The following is a 20,809-nucleotide window of genomic DNA, read 5'->3' as shown; positions in this document are numbered from 1 at the left end:
AAGGTAGGGCAGTTGCCATGACAGCACTGATAAACTAGGGTCTGACGGAGGGGGGGCTTCGTGTTCATCTCACTGCATGTGGGAGCTTTTTTTATATAAACTCATGGAACCTGTGGACAAGGAGGCACGTGCACTTTCAGATGAAGACTGAAAGGTTTTCAGAAGTTACAGACTTCGTTGATAATTCGTGGTTCAAAAGAAGAAAACTCCAACTGGTCTACGGAGGAACCACAAGGGGGCGCTATTAACGGGTATAATGAAGGGCAGAATTCGGACAGAATGCGTTTCAGTAATTCTGCAATTATTTAATTTGAGTTTAAAGTATGAATACTGAATTGAACCATTCTTACCCAGCAATTTTTTGTTGTTGTTGCAGGTTCGAAGTCCAGCACTGACGTCCGCTTCACTGCCAATGGCAAAGATCACAGGTTTGTCTCCTGTTGAACTGATTTCATTAATATCACCTGGTATTTAAAAACCTGGGGCTGTACTCAATTTTCTTACGTTTTTTTTTTTTTTTTTACAGGGAGCCCGTTGGTCTGTCTGTGTTCTCAGACGATGAGACTGATCTAATCAGAGAGCTCCAAACCATGTGCTCCAGTAAATCAGAGCCAGACATCAGTAAGGTACAGTCACATGTCACCATCAGTTCTCCAACTCCGCTGTTTAGATGAAGCGTTTGTATGCAAATCTCAAATTCTGTGCAACATGAAGGTTTATCAGTGTCTTTTACTAGATCAAAATCTTAATTCAAAGGGTTTTTTTGCATTTATATTGGACCCTGACTCCTGATTGACTGTATATGGAGTTTTAACCAAACGTGACAAATGAGCACTTTTGTATCTGCTGCCCCCTGGCGGCCATAGTTAGTATCGCGTTTGATTTCAGTTGATTTCTGCAGATGATTAATCTGCTGACTTTAAATATGACAGACAGGCCTCTCGCTAGAAGTTTGTTTTTTTAAGCAAAATCGGGTCATCATACTTATTTTAATGTAGTCTGACTCATCCCAAAATTCTGTTTTAAATAAATTTCCAGACACTTCCTCATGAAAAACAAAACAAAAAGGGTTTTTCAGCGCCTCATGAACCTCCCCACCCTCTAATTCCCTTACACCAATGATCCGCTGCACAGCAACACTGCTGCCGTCACTCACGTTCGGTCCAGGTTTCACCAGTTTCGTCTCTTGCAGATCCTTCAGGCCAAAGATGACCTCATCCTCTTCGCCAGCACCCCCGCTGGGACGCCGCCGGACCACGCCGCAGAGCAGGAAACCGCCCACGATCAACAACTGCAGACGGTGAGAGCACAACAAAGATTTAAGCCCACAAAATATTTAAAACAATAGGTGCTGCGTCTGGGGAAAAACAGAAGCTTCATCAGCGGGATTAACCCCGAAATTCGGTTGATGTCCTTTGATGTGGTGGGATTTAGGAGCTGCCGCTCACCACAGGAGTCGTCCAAAACACTCCACAAGGGAACAAAAGACAAGGAACCAAAACATTTCAAGTGATTAGCGAGGGAATTCCGGCAGAAATCTCGTGTGTTTATAGTTCCTTAACTTAAATCTCTACACTCGGTTGTTCCCGTTTCCTCCTGCGAGCTTCAGATTTATGTTTAAGTGCGTCCTTGTTAAAATGGCCGCCGCTCACCTGATGCTACGTCGCCTGCAGCCTGGCGTCGGTCAGTCCCGCAGCAGCTCCAGCAGCCACGCAGCCGCCCAGAACCGAGACCGCCGATCCAGCCCCCGCGCCAGATCGCAGCTCCCCATCCCGAGCAGCAGGGGGCAGCAGACACGAGCCGCTTCCACCGCCAACGGCAGCCCCGTCCGCAACCAGGCGCCCCCCACCCGGGGCAGAATCAGCAGCAGAACGAAGCCGATGCCCCCCAGCAGCAGCAACAACAACCTCTACCGTAACAACATCAACAACCAAACACAAGAAGACATCTGGATCTTCAACAGAGACCTGCATGACAACAACAAATAGACCCCCCCCCCCGCCATATTCCGCCTCAAACGCCCCACAATGTAAAGACTAGACGACCTTTGACTCTTAGTATTCGTACTTGTTAACTGTACTCGTTACACTGTACTACAGTTGTGTACTTGGGGACCATAGTTTTATTCTATTACAGTATTTGAAGTATTTGACTATTTGGTAGAAGTTTACCTGAGGAAAAAAATACCAAAAGAACGTGGTGAAGGCGACGCCGTCGCCTTATTCCAGAGCATCAACCTGCAAACGACAGTATTCCGCCAGAATACGCCGATGAAGCGTTCGACTGCCTCCAAACAGTAGAGAAATCCGGTGCTCCTGCCTGGTGCGAGGCATCGGAGAGCAACTGAAGGTATTTATCGTGTGGTGAAAAGTGTTTTTGGATCAACGCGTTTTTTTTGGGTTTTTATTTTTTTGGCTATCAAGTATTTTGAGATATTCAAGTGTTTTATCTAAATAGCTGCAAGGTTGGTTCAGATACTGTTGAAATTAATCAGGGTTTTACAAAATATATTTGTAAATAAGAATTAGTTTAAATGCTCTATAGATTGGTGTATGTGGTCTGATGCTTGTACAGTGAAACCTAAAGAAACTGCTGACCCCCCCCCCCCTCAAACTTGTATATAGTGTTTGTAAAATGCGTTTGGTTCTGAAGCCTCTGCTTGTTTCAAAGCGGAGGATTTGTGGCAATAAGTACTAGAAGTGTATGAACACAGGATGTCCTCGATCCACTGTAAGCCATAATAAATATTTAAACGCCCATCGCTTCTCCCCGGAGTCACGTTCATTTGACCCCCACCCTGTTTTTGCCTTCCATCACCACCGTTCTTATGTTTCCACTTTAAACATGTACTTTAAGTGGATGCTGTTTATATATAAATATCTATACATATGTACAGGAGAGATTTTAGTCCACCTTTTGATGGCTGTTTGAGGTTTTAACAATTGTCTTTCAAGCACAAACATTAAAGTCGCTGTTTAACACCCCCCCTTTCCTCCCTGCTGGACTTAATTTTCCTTCTTTATTAGAGCCTCAAAGAGTTTAGAATTCCCAGAACTTTCCAGGTTCAGATCATTTATGCAAATAAGGTTGATTTCTGAAACTTTACAAATCTTGAACAATGCAGTGATATTTTTGTTTTTGGACAAAATAATTTTTGTATTATATTTAACGCTGATTGCTTAATTCTAGGTTTGTATGTAGTTTCACACATCTGATTTTAAGCCTTTTATCTGGTGATTTGCTTCTGTGGTATTTACCATTTTTAAAACAGTTTAAATATAAAAGTACCACATGAATAAATGTTAAATAAATGACACCCTCACTGATTCTCAAAAACATTTAGTTTAATTGGAAATATAATTGAATATTTTACAATATTTGGACGCGTGTCCTCCTATGAGTAAGAAACAAACCAGTTTTGTTCTTAAATGGTTTAAAAAAAGAAAAAAGTCACAGTTAACGTGTCAGAAACGTCTCCAGTACCTTCCGATTTTTCCCGCCTCGCTGTTTTCCAAAGCCACCGAAGAGAAATCAGATTAATCGAAGCCTTATTCCAGTTTCAGGTGGAAGAACGAACAAGCACAGCGGGTTTGAGACTGAAAAATTACGCTTGAAAAAGGCGGCGCGGCCTTTAATGATTCGTTTCCTCGCAGCGAAAGCAGACGAGTCCCTCAGGGCATCTCTAAAGTGCATTCAAATAGAAAAATACGGGTCGTCAGAGTCAGTAAACAGCAACAGGTGGCGAGTGTGTGTGTTGGCGGTGAGGTTTCTGAAGGTCAGACCTCCTAAAACATGCAGGAAATTATTTCGCTGCACAAGGCAACAGGAGAAAGTTTGGCAAATTTGTGCTGGTAACCAGCTGCTGGGTGCACGTGCGTGTTACTGAGGACGCGCCAGAGAATTCTCTGATGGAGCTGGTGACGTTTGAGGAGCTTAGAGCCGTTTCCACGTCAACCCTGAAGTTTCAGAGATGTGTAATTGGGACTGAAACTTCAACTGGTTTTAAAAATGGTTCCTAACAGACAGGAAAGAAGTGAAGTGGCAGCATTAAAACGCAAATACAGCATTTTCAGAGTTATTGCACCTGTGCTGCGCCTCTGGAAGCTGTTTAGATGGACACAGGTGGATGAAGCTGGCCTACCAACCCATCATCACTCATCCAGGTTGCCACGCCTCTATGGTGAACTAGTGCGTAATCTGGAAGCCAGACAGAATCCGATGCTAGATTATGGATTATGGGACCGCTGCAGTAGAAAAGAATCCCTTTGTTCAAACATTTAAACAATTAACAAAAAAAACCAAACAAGCCCTGACAATTTATGCTTTTTCAAAGCAAATGCAACTCCTGATAATCTGAAGTGATTGACTGTGATTAGAAGGCACTCAAACGGTGCAGGAGGGTGAAACCAGCCATGATGCCGGAGGAGAAGAGCTCAGACCTGCAGCAGGCGAGATGATCCGGACCATCTGAGCAGCTCCAGCACATCCGAGAGCACGCCTGCGTGGTTAACCAGGCACTTCAATAGAGTCTTACTGGAAAGAAAACGGCAGCCTTGGAACCGCGTCAGCAGCCGTGGAGCTACTGCGCACACTGAGCCAGATCAACTATTATCAACGGTCAGATCAATTATAAGTGTATAGAAATCAAGCACAAACACGGCACTACAATTTTCACCGGTCCGATTATATTTGAACCGTTTCTGTCCCGGTGCTGACTCGAACAGGCACGGCAACCCTGGAGTTAAAGCTTCTCAGAGCCTTCGAACTGCTCGGTCTCATCCTCCAGTTTTTGTCCGTTAGAGTTACGGGCGTGCGTGTGCCTGGGCGTTTACAGCCGCGTGTCGTGGACCTCGTCCTCCGCTTCCTCCGGCAGGGAGGAGATCTTGGCGGCCTGCGGCGGCGCCCTCTTTATAGAGTTGAGGCGGTGCAGCGCCGGGAAGAGCCGCAGCCGGTCGGCGGCGCTCACGGCCTGTTTCAGGTGGCTCATCTCGTTCAGGAGCTTCTGGATGGAGTCGTAGCTCTTCACAGAGCTGCCTTCAATCACCTGCACAATGGAGGAGGTGCTATTAGCATCCCAAGTGTCCTTAAGAACGTCTGTTTGATCTTAGAACAGGTACAAATCCAACAGTTGCTACATTGATTCAGGCAAAACAGAATAAAAAAGAGCCCCAAAGTGAATTAAGGATTGAGGAATGAATTCCTTCCTGCTTCCTCCTGCAGGTCATGACTGAGGTCATTTCCCTCATGCTATCCTCACGGTAGCCGCCAGTTCCAGCACAACCCCCCCCCCCCCCCCCCCCCACTAATGACAAGCAAATGTTGAGCCCCGACAGCCACAACGCAAAGGTTCTGTCCTACAAGTTTTACAAGCGTCCACGTTACAACAGAACATCCGAGCCCAGTTCAACAGGAAACTCACCAGGAACGACTGGCACTCCAGCAGCGGCTCCACTTTATGCTCCGACAGGATGACGGTGCAGTCAGAAAAGGCGTGCTTGAGGGTCTTCCTCAGGACCTGCAACGTTCTGCTCACCAACACACAAACGATCGCAATCAGTGCCCACTTTAACCCGAGTTCTGGTTCTGCCGAGGCATGAAACAGCAGGCAGCGCTGACCCCGGGCTAAACCTGATTGCTCATTAGACACTTTATTTACTATAAGCACACACGATTACCCTTCCCAGTAGATCACACACAGAATTACCGTCAGCGTCGCAGATTGCCACCATATGCAGTGACAGGAACATCACACATTCGACATGGATGACTTGGGTTGTACTGTGACATCAGGACGCCACACACACATTGGAAGTATAAACAAAGCCTGGATCACTTAAAGGCAATCGGCTGTGATCCAGGATGCATCGAGAGCTACCTTTCATTTTTGCTACTGATGTACGCAGGCTGACGTTCCGGCGTGGGTACGTACATGGTGTCGAGGTAGGCCGACGGCTCGTCCAGCAGCAGGATGCGGGCCTTGCTGAGGATGGAGCGGGCCAGACACATCAGCTGTTTGTGCCCGTGACTCAACACGCTGCCTCCGTTCTCCAGCTGGAAGTCCAGCCTGTCGGGAAACTGCTCGATCACGGACCTCAAGCCCACCTGTTGACACATGTCAAAGGTTCATTCCCCTGACCGGCGCGGTGTAGTTACCGGTGTAGAACCCTCACCTCATCGGCGACCCGCCACAGCTCCTCGTCGCTGTAACGTCCGTGTGGGTCCAGGTTCATGCGGAAGGTTCCGGTTAGAATAAAGACTTTCTGTGAAACAAAGAACAAACTTCAGTTCACATCCCATCATAGCAGGAAAGTGTCTGGGCGGTCCCAGACGTACCTGCGGCACCACGCCGAAGGCCTTCCTCCACTTGTGCAGAGGGACGGAGTTCCAGGAAATGCCGTCGATGGAGATCTCGCCGTCGGTGGAGGCGAGGCGCAGCAGAGCCGAGAGCAGGGTGCTCTTCCCCGAACCCGTGCGACCCAGCAGCCCCATCTACGTGCACACACGCGCCATTTGATGTGTTTACAGTTCATTTAAAAAAAAAACATCTCATTCTTAACTTTTTAGCAACTACACCTACGATACGTATAATAAACTAATGTGCAATTAAGGATCAAGGAGTTGTAAAAGGTCACTTTCTTCACTTCTCATGCATCAACAATTTTCTGATCGAACAGGAGACCCCTGAGAAGCTAATGGGACGAGGGTAAAGTGCTGACACTTAATAAGCTCTGCTGTCCACCAGGATTCATTAGGAGGAGCTCATCCTGACTGCAATTACCTCCAGGAGCAGAAACGGATACAGGAGCCACATGCTGCAGCTTTATCTCATGCTACTGAAAGCTGTGGCCCCCATTGATGCCCGTTCATGAAATAGCACAGGGCCCCAAATTTCCTACTAAAACATATCTTAGGGTCAATTTCTGTATTAGTGGGAGCAGAAACCATCAGATCTATCTGAAATATCTTCACACTGGACCTTTATACAGCTTTTAACCTTGCGACGACCTTGCTACTGTATGCTACTTTTACTTGCCGGGCCCCCTCTCAGATGATCCAAGTTTGATAAAAAGAGCCAACACACATCACTCTGCCATAATTCATTAAAGGTTCAGCTGTCACTCAAGACTTACGCTGAGACCGCCCTCCACAGAGAAGGAGATGTCACTGAGGACGGCGCGACCTGCCTCCGTGTATTTCACCGCCAGACCCTGGACGTCCATCTGGCCCCGGTTTGGCCAGTAGTCCTGGGCATGTGGGTTGTCGATGATGAGGTCAGGGCGTCCTTTACCACCAGGTTTTCCCGGCAGCAGCTCCTCCGACGGGAGGTCGATGAACTTGAACACTCGATCGACTGAGCGCATCTAAAGGAGCGGGCCAGGAGATCAGTGGAGGTTCATTTCTTTAAGCATTTCAGGGTTTTCAAGGCATCGTGTGAATGCGAAGATTAACTCTGGTGATTAAACATCAGAATCCAGAGAGGGGGGGATGTTAAATAAACATTATGCTCTTGCATTTTATTCAAATGTGGCGACAAAAGCATCAAATAAAGGTAAATGCAACAGGGAAGAGCTTAATAAAATGGATGACGAATCACTCTGAAACCTGGACAGCGTCGCCCGGTCGTGAGTGAGGGAGATTTGTCGCCGTGCGGCCGTTTTCTGGATCTGAATCAGCCACAATGTGACAACTCCCCCAAATACAAGCCACCAAAGTGAAAACGTGTTCCGAACAAAATGTCCCGTATCGCGATAAGCTCCATCAGCTCTGTTCACGAGCATGTGTGTGTGTGTGTGTGGGGGGGGGGGGGGGCACCGCAGGCGGGCGGGTAGAAAGACCTTCAAAGCCTGTGAACAAACAGCAGTGAGCAGTCATGTAGCTGCAGATCACCACGTTCTTCCTCTATCTTCTGAGTAATGCTCAGACAAGACGCTGAAACAACATAACTAAGCGCTGGACTGAAACATGAGCGCGTTACTGATCCCAGGTCAGGTGCAGGACTCCCTCCTGATGATGGTAAATGCAGTATCACACTGGTACGCAAAGAAATGCATCAATCAAGCATCTAAGGTTAAACATAAAACCATAAAAAAGTCCTAAATACTCCAAATTGGAATGCAATTAAAAGTGGCAGATCATGACATCAACCCCCCCCAAATTCTAACAACTGGATTAGCAGATGTGAACTTCACTGGAGCAGCTGGGACCTCTACACTGACGGGTGCTTTTCGATGTTAACTTCAACAAAATTCAACAGCGAGTCGCTGTCAAGAGACGACAACGGAAGGCCAGACACCGTCTGCTGAAGCTGGAATATAAAAACAAACCTATAAACTCTGAGATCCAAACGTTCCCGTTTGTGGAATACGTGATCAACCTTGAAGGGCCATTCAAAGGCCAATTTGAATAAGAATGAAATCTCGCCATGACGCAATCAAAGACAGTGATGAGTGTGTTTGCGCTGCTACATACTAAGCCGTCCACAGTGATGCTGGTGATGACGGCCCATTGGAACGTCCCCAGGATGAGCATGGCGAGGGCCACGATGATGCCAATCTCCCCTGGTTTGTCCTCTGTAGAAACACACAGCCGTGTCAATCAAAGCCTCCCTGATGTCAGAAAAACACTGTTGCGCAACAGCTCAGGTCCCGGCCCTTTTGGGAAGTAATGGGCTGTGAAACTGCCTTGTAATGGCACTCAAAGCACATGACGCAATCACACATGTTGGGCTCGATGAATGGGGCACGCACAGACACACACATGCTTCCTGTTGTGTGGCAGATTTGATCCATTTGTACAGACAAACCAAGTTGAGACTATACAGTGTGACACACACCGGTAGCCCATAAAATAGCCATTTACTAACCAACCCACAGACTGAATTCAGTAAAATTAGATTATTCTCCTGGAGTTTCAGCAGTTTTGCCTCATTTGCAGTAAATGTCAGCGTTCCCGTATGAAAAGAAAAACATTTGTTTTAATTCTAAAATTACACTTTCTGGCCAAATTTAAGGGCGGATTCTCTTTACACATCATGTCTGAGCCTTATGAATATAAATATTGATGACCTCAACGTAAAATGTCCAACTATTGAATGCAGAGACGAGGACAATTAACCTCCAATGTATTTTATAATTTAGTCCAGATAGGGTAGCCACAATATTAGAGTAAAACATGGAGAATCAAACATATGGGAAGCAACACATTAACCAATTTCTCTGGGTCTACTTTACTGTAGTCATGTCTGGGTTCAGGTGTAGCCTAGGGCGGAGAGGAGCAGAAGAAGAGGCCCAGGAATGTGACCTTGGTCAAAACAGATTGTTTTCTAAATCCTAGAAGAGCCTTTAAAGTGTGTACACTGTAAATTAATGTTTTTAGTACATTCCCTTCTTTCGATGCATTACTCACTGAAATTGAGGGTTTCGTTTTTGGTGGGTATTCAGTTAAAATGCCTGGCCCACCTTTAAATGACAAGGGGTTCTTTTGTAAAAGCCAGCACTCACGGTTGGTTCCGACGGCGATGAAGGCGGCAGCAGTGAAGAAAAGGACGAAAATGATGTCACAGCGAAAAAGAAACCAACGCAGCGTGGACAGGTAGTGGAACCAGGTGGCCGTGTGGGTGTTCAGCGCTTTATGGAAGAGAGTCTCAAAGTACGTCTGGCGTCCAAACGCACGAATTGTCCATAACCCCTTCAGGGAGATGATGAGGTGGGAGAAGATGGGACTTCGAGCTGAGGGAGAAAAAAGAAAATTAATGTTCCCGCACTTGATTCAGGGTTTGTTTTTTCCCCCCCCAGTTTTGATACATTGCTGCTTTGGCTTGAGTAGTCACGGCTCTAAGCTGTGAATACGTCCAATATGTTCATTTATGCTGATATAAAGATTTGAGAGACATGCCCACTATCATTTTTCTGAAGTCGTGTTTGTGACACCAGAGAGCAACATCAGGATGTGGTGGGAGGAAATCCCAGGTCGGCTCAGCTCTCTGCCCTGCGCACACTCCGGAAAGACCCCATCAGCAGCGAACCACACATTTAGTAAGAGCTGAGGGCAGAGCGGGGAAGTGTAAAAAACACATGGTGTAGCATCGCTGTCAGCAGTCCAGTGACCTGCTTTCTCAGCTTCCCCCCCACACCACACCGCCCATGACCAAAAATCTAATCCAGGCTTTTTCCCTTCACACTTGACCATGGTTGTTCCTCAGGGTTTCAAATCTAATATATAGTTTAATTGTAAAAATCAAGGGAAATTTGTGGTTTCCTAGGAAAAAATAATCTAAATGATACTTCTCTCTATAGGTTAATTTGTGCGATGATAAAACCTTTTTGTAAATGATTCCCCCTCTGTGGCAACCATCCATTCTGTCAACCCTTCCCTCCGTCATGTTTTTGTTCTTTGTGGCGATCTCTGCCCCCTTGGCCCCCAGCCATCACCGTCTCTGTCTGTTGAGTTGTGATTACTGTGGCATCTGCCCCAGAGGCTCGTTTCCTCTCTTACCTCCATCGTGCTCTCGCTCGGATCGTTCACTTTTGTCCTTCAACACTTGTTCTTGAGTTGTCAGATAAAACAAATGGGTCATAACGCCACCATGGATGACATGCTCCCTCTGGTGTCCTCACCTTCAGCCTCCAGCAGCTTGAGCTGCTGTCCGGTTCTCAGGAAGTATTTCCGAAGAATGACGAAGATGATGGCCAAGGGGATGGCAGCGATGAAGATGTAAGGCCGCATGATGGACACAGTGAAGATGGCCCCCGTAACGATCAGTGTCAGCTGGTGAAAGCGAGAGAAGCAAAGACGTGAACAATACAGTGGCCTGTTTCTGTTCAGGAATCCCAAAGACACTAAACATTAAAATAAAGACATTAAACTGACTGATGATTCAGATACGACACCTCAGAAAGGTATTATATAGGTACCTGAATAAGGTCAAACAGCACCAGAGGGAGCATGTCATCGATGGTGGCCATGTCCTTGGTGAATCTATTCATGATTCGGCCTGAAGGAGTAATGGAAAAGTTGTCAACCCAGGAAGCAGGAGAACAAATTAAAAAAAGACCTGAGGGATAAAGACCTGTCTTCATAGTGTTGAGCACAGCCATGGGGGCTCGCAGGACAGCGCTGAGCATCTGTTCATGAAGCCTTTTGGACACGGTGAGCAATGTGTGCACTAACGGGAGACCCCTGAAGAATCCCAAGGCCAGAACGCTCTCCGACGTGGCCACAAAGATGTATATGATGTAGTAAGCACTGGTTGGCGTGACGATGACTGCCAGGTGGGTGGGCGGAGACGAAGTATTGGAGTGCTGCTGATCTATGTAGTTGGGTGATGATGGGTTGGCGCCATCCCTCCAGATTGTGCTAACATAGCAAGAGGACAGGTTGATCCACATTTAGATATACTCCCTGTATATTCCTCAGAGAACATGAATCCCTATTATTAATAATTTAATTTGCCAGAAAACTATTTAGTGGGGGCTTATGTTCAATAAAGAAACTAGGAGAAAAAGTCAAGAAACATGCAAAAACTTTCACTGTTGCTTCCACACAAGGTGCCATCGGCGCCACTAACTTTCATTAATCACAGCACTTACTCAGTAATTAAGAAAATGCCGACGACTGAACCAGCAACCTGGTGACAGAAACAAAACAGGAACTTTGTGATCTGAATCCATAGGAGGTTCCACAAGATGAACCAAACCATCATTATACCTCAATCACGAAGACAACAAATATGAAAATCAGGACGTAGACCAAACTCTTGTTGGTGGAGACGTAGCGGAGGTACGTGCTCCATGAGGTAGTTTCAAAAGTGTTGTCACGATCATCAGCAAAGCATTGCTGGGAAAAATAAAAACAAAAACACAAAGTAAAGCATGTGATTCATCAAGAACGCCAAGATACAAACTTGTGCAGTGAACGGAAAATCTTACCTCCATATCTTCCGTGTCCACATCCTCACTGATATCATAGACGCTGTCCTTGGACAGGCGTCGAGCATAGATGTCCAGCTCGGACGCCAGGTCACACTGAGGCGTGATGGACAGCTTTTTTCTGAAAGAGGACTGTATCTGCGCTCGGCGCTCCTGGCCCTGAGACGTGGTGATGAAAGCCAGCACGGACTGGCGCCTCTGCCCACTGAGATGATGCAGCCCGTGATGGTACGCGTTGCTTCGGGGGAGCACCTCCTCTACTTGATCGTCCTCCGGCACCACAGAGAACCTCCTCTCAGAATGTTCGTGAACCCCATCCTCTGTCGCCGTGGCCTGGGCGGCATTTCCCGCGTTCGAGTTCCCCATAAAAGAGAACTTTCGAGCTGCTGCCAAGGGATTGAGGATGAGGGACTGCTTGCGTTTTTCTGGGTAGCCGTCACCTCCGGGATTGCCTTGGGATCCGGATACAATGACTGGGGGTGGCGGCTGACGGAATGACTGGCGAATGGACTCAGGACCTCGGAAACCTGCAGTTTCATCGACGGAGACCCTGCGAAGGGTTTCCGTGAGAACGGAGCTACGTCGCTCCGCATTGATGTTGTCGTAGGCCTCCAGGCCGAGGAGGAGCGAGCTGAAGTCAGGCCGCTGGGCCTGGAGCTCCAAGAACGTGCCGTAGAAGTAACAGTCTCCATTGTGCAAGAGCAGGATTTTGTCAGCCCGCTTGAGATGCTCCAACTTGCTGGTGACCACAATACGGGTTTTGGAGCCCATCAGTTTACACACACACCTGTGCATCGAGACAGAAAACACGCGTTGTAAAAGATTACGGCTCAAAAATGAGGCATCGCTTCGCAGGGCATCAGTTTGAAGCATTGACTGTCCAGACTTGTGTATGTTCAAGGTGCTGGGTGACAGTACAGCAAAAACGCTCATAATATGCGAATATGGAAACATGTTCGGCCAGGTCGTCGTAGTGAGGTGAAATTTGACTGGTATGAAGCCGTCAGGCCTTTGCTTGTAATATTTTAATGAGTATTTAAATTCCTGAGTCGTGACTTCACGCAGGTCACACTGACCACTTCAGAACTATTACTTTAGGATCATATGAAAATTCAAAGTAATTTAAAGCTAAAGTTATTTCCAAACTTTTGTGGGTACGTTTTTTGTCATTTTCCCGCTCCCTTCATCCCTTTGAGAAATTCTGCGATCATCTTTTCCTGTACAATGTCCTTATTTATTTTAGAATTTCCTATAACTCTCCCACCACAACTGACTCAGGAAACAACCTCGAGCTTAAACCTGATCCCTAGTTCTAACACCCACAACCTCCCCCGAATGAAAGTCTCAGGATACACACTTCTCAAAGATCTCTCTCTCCGTTACAAGGTCCAGGTGGGTAAAAGGTGCATCGAGCAAGTAGAGGTCAGCATCTTTGTAGACAGCCCTGGGAGGGGGAAGCAGAGACACGCTGGAAGTTAGACACATGAACACATGGAAACAACAAAAAGCCAGAGGATGATGACAAATCTGGGAGTGGCTAAATCAATATCAGGGAATATTTAGAGTTTAATAAATAATGCATGGGAATATGAGTGTGTGTGACTTTAATGGTGCCATAAAGCTCTAATGACACCATAGAAAGCACTCGTCATAGTCGAGACAGACCACAGAACACGCAGCAGCAGATAAACGAATAAAGATAAAAGATAGTTATCAGCTCTGGGGAAATAAATCTCAGCAAGTGCCTGAGTGTTTTTACTCCTGGGAACCGACGTGAAGAGTTGCCTTTTCAAACAAGTCAAGAGCATTTGTGCTTTTAGTGGATCCTCTTGATGGAAAAAGTTATGGTGATGCTGAGGAACAATTTAGAGACCTGAGATGTACCTCTTTGGCTTCCAAGTGTCTGTTTTGATTTTCCTCTAAACTACATGAAAAACAAAGGCAAAATTATATCCAAATTTGCAGCGGCCTGTGAAAATAGAGTAGATCCAAGGGGGTGGACGAGGTGCGCTGAAAGACGCTAGAGTGTGGCAGAAAGTACCTGGCCAAACCCAGGCGTGCCCTTTGACCTCCGCTTAGGGTCACCCCTCCTTCCATGAGAAGTGTCCTGTCTTTGTCAGGTAGCAAAGCAAAGTCCTAAAGAGAAAGAGGAGCTGTCAAACCCCCGCCTCTGTAGTCCTCTTATATAGCAAGAAGACCACTGAGGCACTAAAAAGCACAAACCACAGATGAGCTCCAAACATGGAAGCTGCCACAAAACTTTACTGACAATCATCAGGTATAAGAGCAGGTGAAAGACAGCCACACGGCGATGAGGATGAAGCCAGCGCACAAGTTTATCATCGTAAAAAGCTTCCTACCTTTTGAACAGCAGCTCCCGCTGTCCTGACTGGAGCGCATAGGAAATCAAGTTAACATGTTTAAACAGCTTGTAAAGTGAAGGTAGAATGACAAAAGCACATGCTGTGTGTCTCACTGAACAAAAAGACCTGGCCAAGCTAGCAGAGAAAGGTTAGACTTGGAAAAAAGATGAGTTTACAGAGGCAGGACCACCCACTGCAGTGTGTCTGGTGCTGCCGAAGAAGACAATAGTGTGAAATTACAATCACATGCCCACTAAAGGCTGTGACCGTCTCACTCTTGTGTGACAGGTTTTCTCTGGGGATTCTCCCTTAGATCTCTTGCCCCCCCCCCCACCTCTTGGTTTTCTTCTCCAAACTCTTAAATGCATTCGAATCAGAATTGAGATTCCATTTCTCTAAATGAGACACCCCTGCGTGCATTTGATCCCTAGTGTGCAGGTCCTGCCCCGCTTGTACGCAAGAGCTTGGATTAAAAGAGTACAGGACAAACCAAACTTTGGACAATACAGTCAACACTGGGCGACCTTTCAACATTCTGAGAGAGGCCACGAGGAGGCTTTTCCTTCACTCTCGTCATTTACATACAATATATGGAATTCACAATGCACCTTCTGTCTATCCTGCCTTTATTTCACTTTTACGCCTCTTCCCAAGCATGAAATGGAGCCTGGCTTTTACACCACATACATGTAGAAATGCCAGTATTCTAAGGAAAATCCCCTTTGCTTGCTGTGACAACAGGTTGTGTTTTTGTAAAACACAATGACAATACCGGTGAAAGCAAAGGAACGATGACTGTACGCTGCACTGATTTCACTACAAATAATGACAAGAGTGTAGAATTGAAACAACTACTTAAATACACTTGTACCAAGTTAAAGCGATGATTGGGGATTTGTTTATTGATGTCAAGGTTTGGGTTTTTAAACGTTCGTTATTACGGGGCAGACAATTAGTCCCTTCAACTCATCTGTGTTGCAACAGTCACTGAGAAGTGGCAAGCTCATATTCCATCCCAGTGACATACAGTAACGAGATTACCATGGCAACAGAGACCACATTATTCTGTTGAGGGGGCAGTCACTCAACACAGGGGTTCATGAGTGTGTGGGGAGGGAGGGGGGAGAGATAGAGAGCGCAATTGACAGGATCTGCAAGCATGTGTCTGTTCGGAGACTCTGAAGGAGTTTCCAAGTTTCAGGTTTCCATGTTTCCACCATTAAGCCCCTCTCAGATACAGAGAGCAGACGCCCAACGGAAGATTAAAAACTTACAAGAAGCTGGCAATAGAAGAAAACTGCACTACAAGTAATAGAGTGAACTTATTTGTATTTTTAATGCTAACGCATTTACAATAATTCAGACGATTTGTGCTCATGCTGTGCCCTCTAGACATTAGAGTGTAAATCCTGTACCTCCTCCAGCTGACAGGCCTTGATCACAGACGTGTAGCGGTACTCGTCATAGGTCAGGCCAAACAGGATGTTGTCTCGGATGGTCCCCGGCATGATCCAGGAATTCTGGGGTGAGAAGGAGATGCGGCCACTGTGTTTGATTTTACCTTCTGTAGGCACCAATTCTCCCAGGATCATCATGAGCAGGGAACTCTGGAACAAACGGGTTCACATTTTAGGTCATTTGTTTTCTTCTTCACAACTCAGAACAATACTAATGGCTTCTTTAGGAACAATTTGGGATAATAATGTATACGGGAGCATCTGGCTCACCTTTCCTGCACCAGTGGATCCAGCCACTGCCAGCATCTTTCCCTTCTCCAGATACAGGCTGATGTTTTTGAGAACTGGTGTGACATACAAGTTGGTGAAGAAGAGCCCGGGGTCGTTGGCCATGTGTCCGTTCGCTTTGTTCTCCTGCTTGATCTTCTCAAACAATTCACTTATTCCCTGCGGGAGAAATTTCCATGTTTGTACAGAGCAAGGAGATAATGTGAGCAATGACACATGTTTTGAGCCATTTTACAGAAGTGGCCAGAGGCTCAGAGACACCAGCTGTCAGGAACAACAGATTCTCCAGCAGAACACTCACACTGTCCCACAGTTTCACAATGGCCTGATTTCACTACAACCTCTGTAAACATTAATGGACAGCTCATCGCACCATTGCAAAAAAGGGGAGTCTGCTCCACTCTGGCTAAATCATTGACCCCTTTGACATTTTATGGGTCCCCCTTCATCTAATGCCAAGGACTTGCTGTGTTTTATATACATCTGTCTCTGCAATTCTTATTCTAATGAGGTGACGTAGATGCGTCAGCAGTAAAGAAAGGCAACACCCCTCCCATTCATTTGTGAATGGCAGATTCCAGGAGGAGGGGAAGAGGGGAACCTGGGAATTAGGACCACTGAATTCGAGAAATTCGGAAAGTTCCCAGCACCGTTCTGTGCCATGAACTAATTAGGCGAAGTGAAGGATGATGGCGTTCTCACGGTGTTAGGTGGTCAGCGAGTCACACCTGTGGCTGAGTTTACAACCTCCACGGATTGATAAGATTACCAAGTCTCTCCTAGTGATGTGAAGGAATTATTGATGGTAGTATACCTGTAACAACTGATGGATTTAAGGGTTGTTGGAATGTTAACTTCTTTATCACTAATAAAAAAAGAAAACACACCTGACTGACAACTTTTGAGTGAGTTATTGAGTCTTTTTTCCAGGCAACATAACCATTTTATTCAGCAAAATGTTATAAAGTAATCTGAAGATCTCATTCTACATTAACATATTAAATGGTAAATCAGCAAAAATGTAAAGATTCATTTTCATTTAGTTTTTCTCATTTGGATGTATTGTGTCCTTATTCTGGGGCACTAATGAAGTGATGACATAAAATAAAGTATCCATTTAAATTAAACCTCGCTGCATTTATCAACAACAGTCTCCCATTCAAATGTGGCAGATGAACAAACCTCATCCCAGGACGCAGAAACATTGACCAGCTCCACTTCAGTGGTGGTCAGGTTGTACTCAAGCACTCTGTATTCTTCTTTTAACAAGAAATCCTGTAGAAGAAAACACACACAGGATGGCCACATTTATAATTTGATATCCCTATTTGGGCTAAACTACACATTTATACAGGCCTGACTGTCCCAGCCTCCCTCTAAACGCACCTCGATCTTCTTAACCAGGGCCAGTGTGTCGTACCACATCTGGATGGACCCTGGCAGCTGGCGGGTCAGGGTCATCCGCAGCACCATGCAGTACGAGGCTGTGGTGAAGATCCGCCGCAGGATGATGCCTTTACTGAGTGCATGTGGCACAATGGCAGACACGATGACCAAGATGGCAGAGAAGAAATAGGCAGCGCTGTAGAAGTAACGCAAGTAACCGATCTTCCTCGTCAGTGTCATCTCATCCCTGATGATAAAGGGGAGGCGGAAAACAGACATAATGCTTCAGTCCCATGCACGAGACATAGTTGGAGATGATATACTGTACATGTATGGACTGTTTTAGCTTCACAGAAAGTGCAAATTCTTACATTTTTAATGACAATTGGAACACAGTATCCTCTTTTAGGATATCAGGTTAAAACATATGGATCATTGTAGTAAATGTCACTTTGGTGATAGAGATATTGTTTTATGTCTCCTACTGTCTGATGTTCTTGATGATCGTCTCCATAACGTCCTCCCACCCATATGCCTTCACAGAGTGAATGTTCTCCACAATCTCCGAGGTGAGAGCCAAGCGCCGATTTATCATTCCTGCTCTCTTCACCCTGATCAGTGGAGAATTTTACATCATAAGCTGCCAGGCCCAAGTGTATAATAGACTTATTTTGACAGACAAAGATCTATTAAGTTAAAATGAACATTAACAGGTTATTAAAAACATTTCTAATTAAATGCATAAGTATTGATCAATATGTATCCTAGAAAACTATCCAGAAGATACAGTTCAAGAAGCTTGAGCCTTATATGTTAGTAATAATATGCATGGCAGTGTAGTGTTTCCCCACCGGTGTGGTCCCATCTTCTGTGAGAGCCAGGCCTGAATGATGCCCAGTAGAGTCAATGCAGCCAGTGCACAAAAGCCATTCACCTCAATCAGCTCCCAGATCAGACCCACACACAGGATACACTGCAAGGGGGTGATCCATATAAAGTGGGCCAGACCCAAGCTCTGGAGGAAAAATACAGGGAACACATGATATATTTGGGTGCATGTGAAACACTTTGCTCCTGACCACAAAGAGTTGCTGTCAGACAAATACTTCAGAGTATAGCATAATAAATCAGGGGAGTTAAAGGCACTAAATCGGATGTGGAATCAAAAACGCTGGACATAAGGAAAATGAGACGCCACGCTGGTGCTGCTCCAGGTCAGAATCACTGCACTATTGCACTGCCGTCTTACTCACAGTGAGTCAAAGCACCATGAAAGTGAGTCCTATTGTAAAGAAGCAGTTATCTCACACACTCTGACCTCACCGAGGCAAACCCTCAGTTACCTCTGAGGTCACATGCCATTGTGGCAGCAATTTCATGAGGCATCAAAGACGTGCTGTAGGGAGGACAGAAAACAAACAGTTGTCCAGACTGACAGAAAAAAAATCTGCACCACAGTTGGTTTCCATTTTCAGTCAGTCAGACAGCACTACGAGTGCAGGTGTAATGTCGGTGGGAGGCGTATTTCTCAGCTCGGTGAATTCGCTTTGATCTGCTAATATTCACAGGGAATTCGTACAAACACATGCTGAGACTGCATCATCTCAGCCAGTCATAATGAGACAGTGGTGCATCTTACCAACCGCGTTTATGTCATATGATAATGGCCTCAAAGCAGGTAGCAGAGTGTTTCCAGATTCAACGCCCCAATGAGACCAAAGTCAACACACATCATTTCTCTCTCTCTCACACACACACAATAATTCATGGACATAATACATTCCCCATCCTCTTACCCTAATCATCTCAACTAAATGCCTAATCCTAAAGCAAGACTACCTTTAACCTTAAAAACAGTTCTTTACCTTTTAATCGGCCCTATAATGTTGTGAGGAGCAGCAAAAGTGTCCTCACAAACCAAAAGTGTCCTTACTGTCAAGTGAAATGGGCAGTTTGGCCCTCAATACGCAACATGTCACCAGATACCCACACACAGGTGTGAACTATTAGCTCTGTTAACACGCAGCAGGCCATTAGGAATTTATAATGGTTTCTAAAATAACCGTTGGATGTTCTCACCTCATCCAGCTTGTTGAGGTGGGCGGACATCAGACTGACCAGCTGATCAGTGCTGATCTTATCCAAGACTCGACTGGACAGTTTCAGAGTCTGAAAAGTGTCAGGTCAGAAAAAGGTCAGAAACTGAACTGTACTCACTTTCATTCTGACCTTACAAACAATAGCAAAGAAGTTCCTCCTACATGCACTAATCAGCTGGGATGTTCTGTTTTGTAACAACAACTGGTTGTTACAGAACTGCATTGTTTGATGTAATCAGAACAAGCCCCAGTCTGACATTTACACATGAACTCCAAAACTTCACAGCCAAACAAAATAAAATAAGTCGAACAAATGTCTGCTCTAACTTTTGCTCTGTTTACCTTCTTATATATGAGGCTGAACAGGGCAATGCGGATCTGCATGCCCAGGTGGTGCAGGCCAAAGATGGCAGGCTGTAGCAGTAGAAAGCGGGCCGTGAAGAGGAGACAGAGGCCCAGGGCCAGGAAGTATCCCTGGCTCCGCTCCGGAGCATGAAAGGGGTCGAAAGAGGCAATGATACGACCCAAAAGCTGAGGTTGCACAGTCTTGGAAGCCTCCTATCACAGAATGGAACATGAGAAAGATCAATTACACATATGAAGAGATCATTTATTCACAAAACTCATTTTGCTGCACGATGACAAACTACTTAAAGCCAAATGACCCAAGACCTGTAAAAACATGTGATTCTTTCAACAATCCTGTTCAGAACAATAAACGGGATAACAGTTACTCTTTCAACCCAAAGACACAAGCTGCAGCACTCTTGAATGAACAGCTTTCAAATTCGTTGTCAAAGATTTTCTGCCTGTCTGAAAATGTGGAGATCATGATCTGGATTTCGACACGTCCAGCTAAATACAACTTCCAACACGGAGGGATGTCGATCCATGTTTAATTTGGCACATTCAAGTCACTGTCAATTCTCCGTCCCCCAATGAGAACCTTCTCCTCAGCTCCTCTGTTTGCCCACCCAGGCTCCACCACACAAACAGCATTCTTTTTGTCATGACAACCACCTCCTACTACACTAACTGACGCAACGGCTGCTGTGACCACCTTCAAATAGGTCCGGGGCAGGGAAAGCGGGTTTGCGACACCATGGTGCAACATGCTTGTGATGATTGTCCGCCACCCGCCACTCCATAGCCCCCCCGCCACCCCCGAAGTCATCAGGTAGCCAGCACAAACACACTCAGGTGGAGCTGAGACACAGTAGTGTGCGATCCAGAGAATTAGTGTTAGGAATGTGCAACACTAACAGGCAATTCCAGATTCAAGGATCATT

General features: G+C 45.8%; 2 protein-coding genes across 5 annotated transcripts in view; one reads left to right on the top strand and one right to left on the bottom strand.

The window, feature by feature from the left end:
* The window catches only part of cttnbp2 (cortactin binding protein 2), a 35,086-nt gene extending 32,100 nt beyond the window's left edge, over positions 1-2,986 (top strand). For 2 of the 3 annotated variants that reach the window (XM_057051403.1, XM_057051404.1), the window contains 5 exons: positions 1-3; positions 377-428; positions 527-626; positions 1,193-1,300; positions 1,674-2,986. The exon at positions 1-3 is cut by the window's left edge and continues 189 nt beyond it. In XM_057051403.1, the coding sequence (XP_056907383.1) occupies positions 1-3; positions 377-428; positions 527-626; positions 1,193-1,300; positions 1,674-1,988 (578 nt within the window). In that variant the 3' untranslated portion in view covers positions 1,989-2,986. The other variant, XM_057051405.1, reaches the window with a different exon arrangement.
* A 340-nt stretch (positions 2,987-3,326) lies between these two features.
* The window catches only part of cftr (CF transmembrane conductance regulator), a 22,505-nt gene continuing 5,022 nt past the window's right edge, over positions 3,327-20,809 (bottom strand). For both annotated transcript variants that reach the window (XM_057051407.1, XM_057051406.1), the window contains exons 4-27: positions 19,863-20,078; positions 19,501-19,590; positions 18,273-18,436; positions 17,907-18,032; positions 17,422-17,668; positions 17,218-17,310; positions 16,018-16,194; positions 15,706-15,897; positions 13,969-14,063; positions 13,285-13,371; positions 11,928-12,714; positions 11,707-11,835; positions 11,589-11,626; positions 11,069-11,355; positions 10,914-10,993; positions 10,617-10,767; positions 9,501-9,728; positions 8,470-8,570; positions 7,131-7,361; positions 6,334-6,489; positions 6,171-6,260; positions 5,930-6,102; positions 5,420-5,525; positions 3,327-5,044 (exon numbers count right to left, since the gene is read on the bottom strand). In XM_057051407.1, coding sequence (XP_056907387.1) covers positions 4,829-5,044; positions 5,420-5,525; positions 5,930-6,102; positions 6,171-6,260; positions 6,334-6,489; positions 7,131-7,361; positions 8,470-8,570; positions 9,501-9,728; positions 10,617-10,767; positions 10,914-10,993; positions 11,069-11,355; positions 11,589-11,626; positions 11,707-11,835; positions 11,928-12,714; positions 13,285-13,371; positions 13,969-14,063; positions 15,706-15,897; positions 16,018-16,194; positions 17,218-17,310; positions 17,422-17,668; positions 17,907-18,032; positions 18,273-18,436; positions 19,501-19,590; positions 19,863-20,078 — 4,260 coding nt within the window. In that variant the 3' untranslated portion in view covers positions 3,327-4,828. The remainder of the gene's footprint in view (positions 5,045-5,419; positions 5,526-5,929; positions 6,103-6,170; positions 6,261-6,333; positions 6,490-7,130; positions 7,362-8,469; positions 8,571-9,500; positions 9,729-10,616; positions 10,768-10,913; positions 10,994-11,068; positions 11,356-11,588; positions 11,627-11,706; positions 11,836-11,927; positions 12,715-13,284; positions 13,372-13,968; positions 14,064-15,705; positions 15,898-16,017; positions 16,195-17,217; positions 17,311-17,421; positions 17,669-17,906; positions 18,033-18,272; positions 18,437-19,500; positions 19,591-19,862; positions 20,079-20,809) is intronic.

Source organism: Takifugu flavidus, chromosome 13 (genome assembly GCF_003711565.1).
Source record: "Takifugu flavidus isolate HTHZ2018 chromosome 13, ASM371156v2, whole genome shotgun sequence".
Lineage (NCBI taxonomy): Eukaryota > Metazoa > Chordata > Actinopteri > Tetraodontiformes > Tetraodontidae > Takifugu > Takifugu flavidus.
This window is presented reverse-complemented; position numbering and strand designations above follow the sequence as displayed.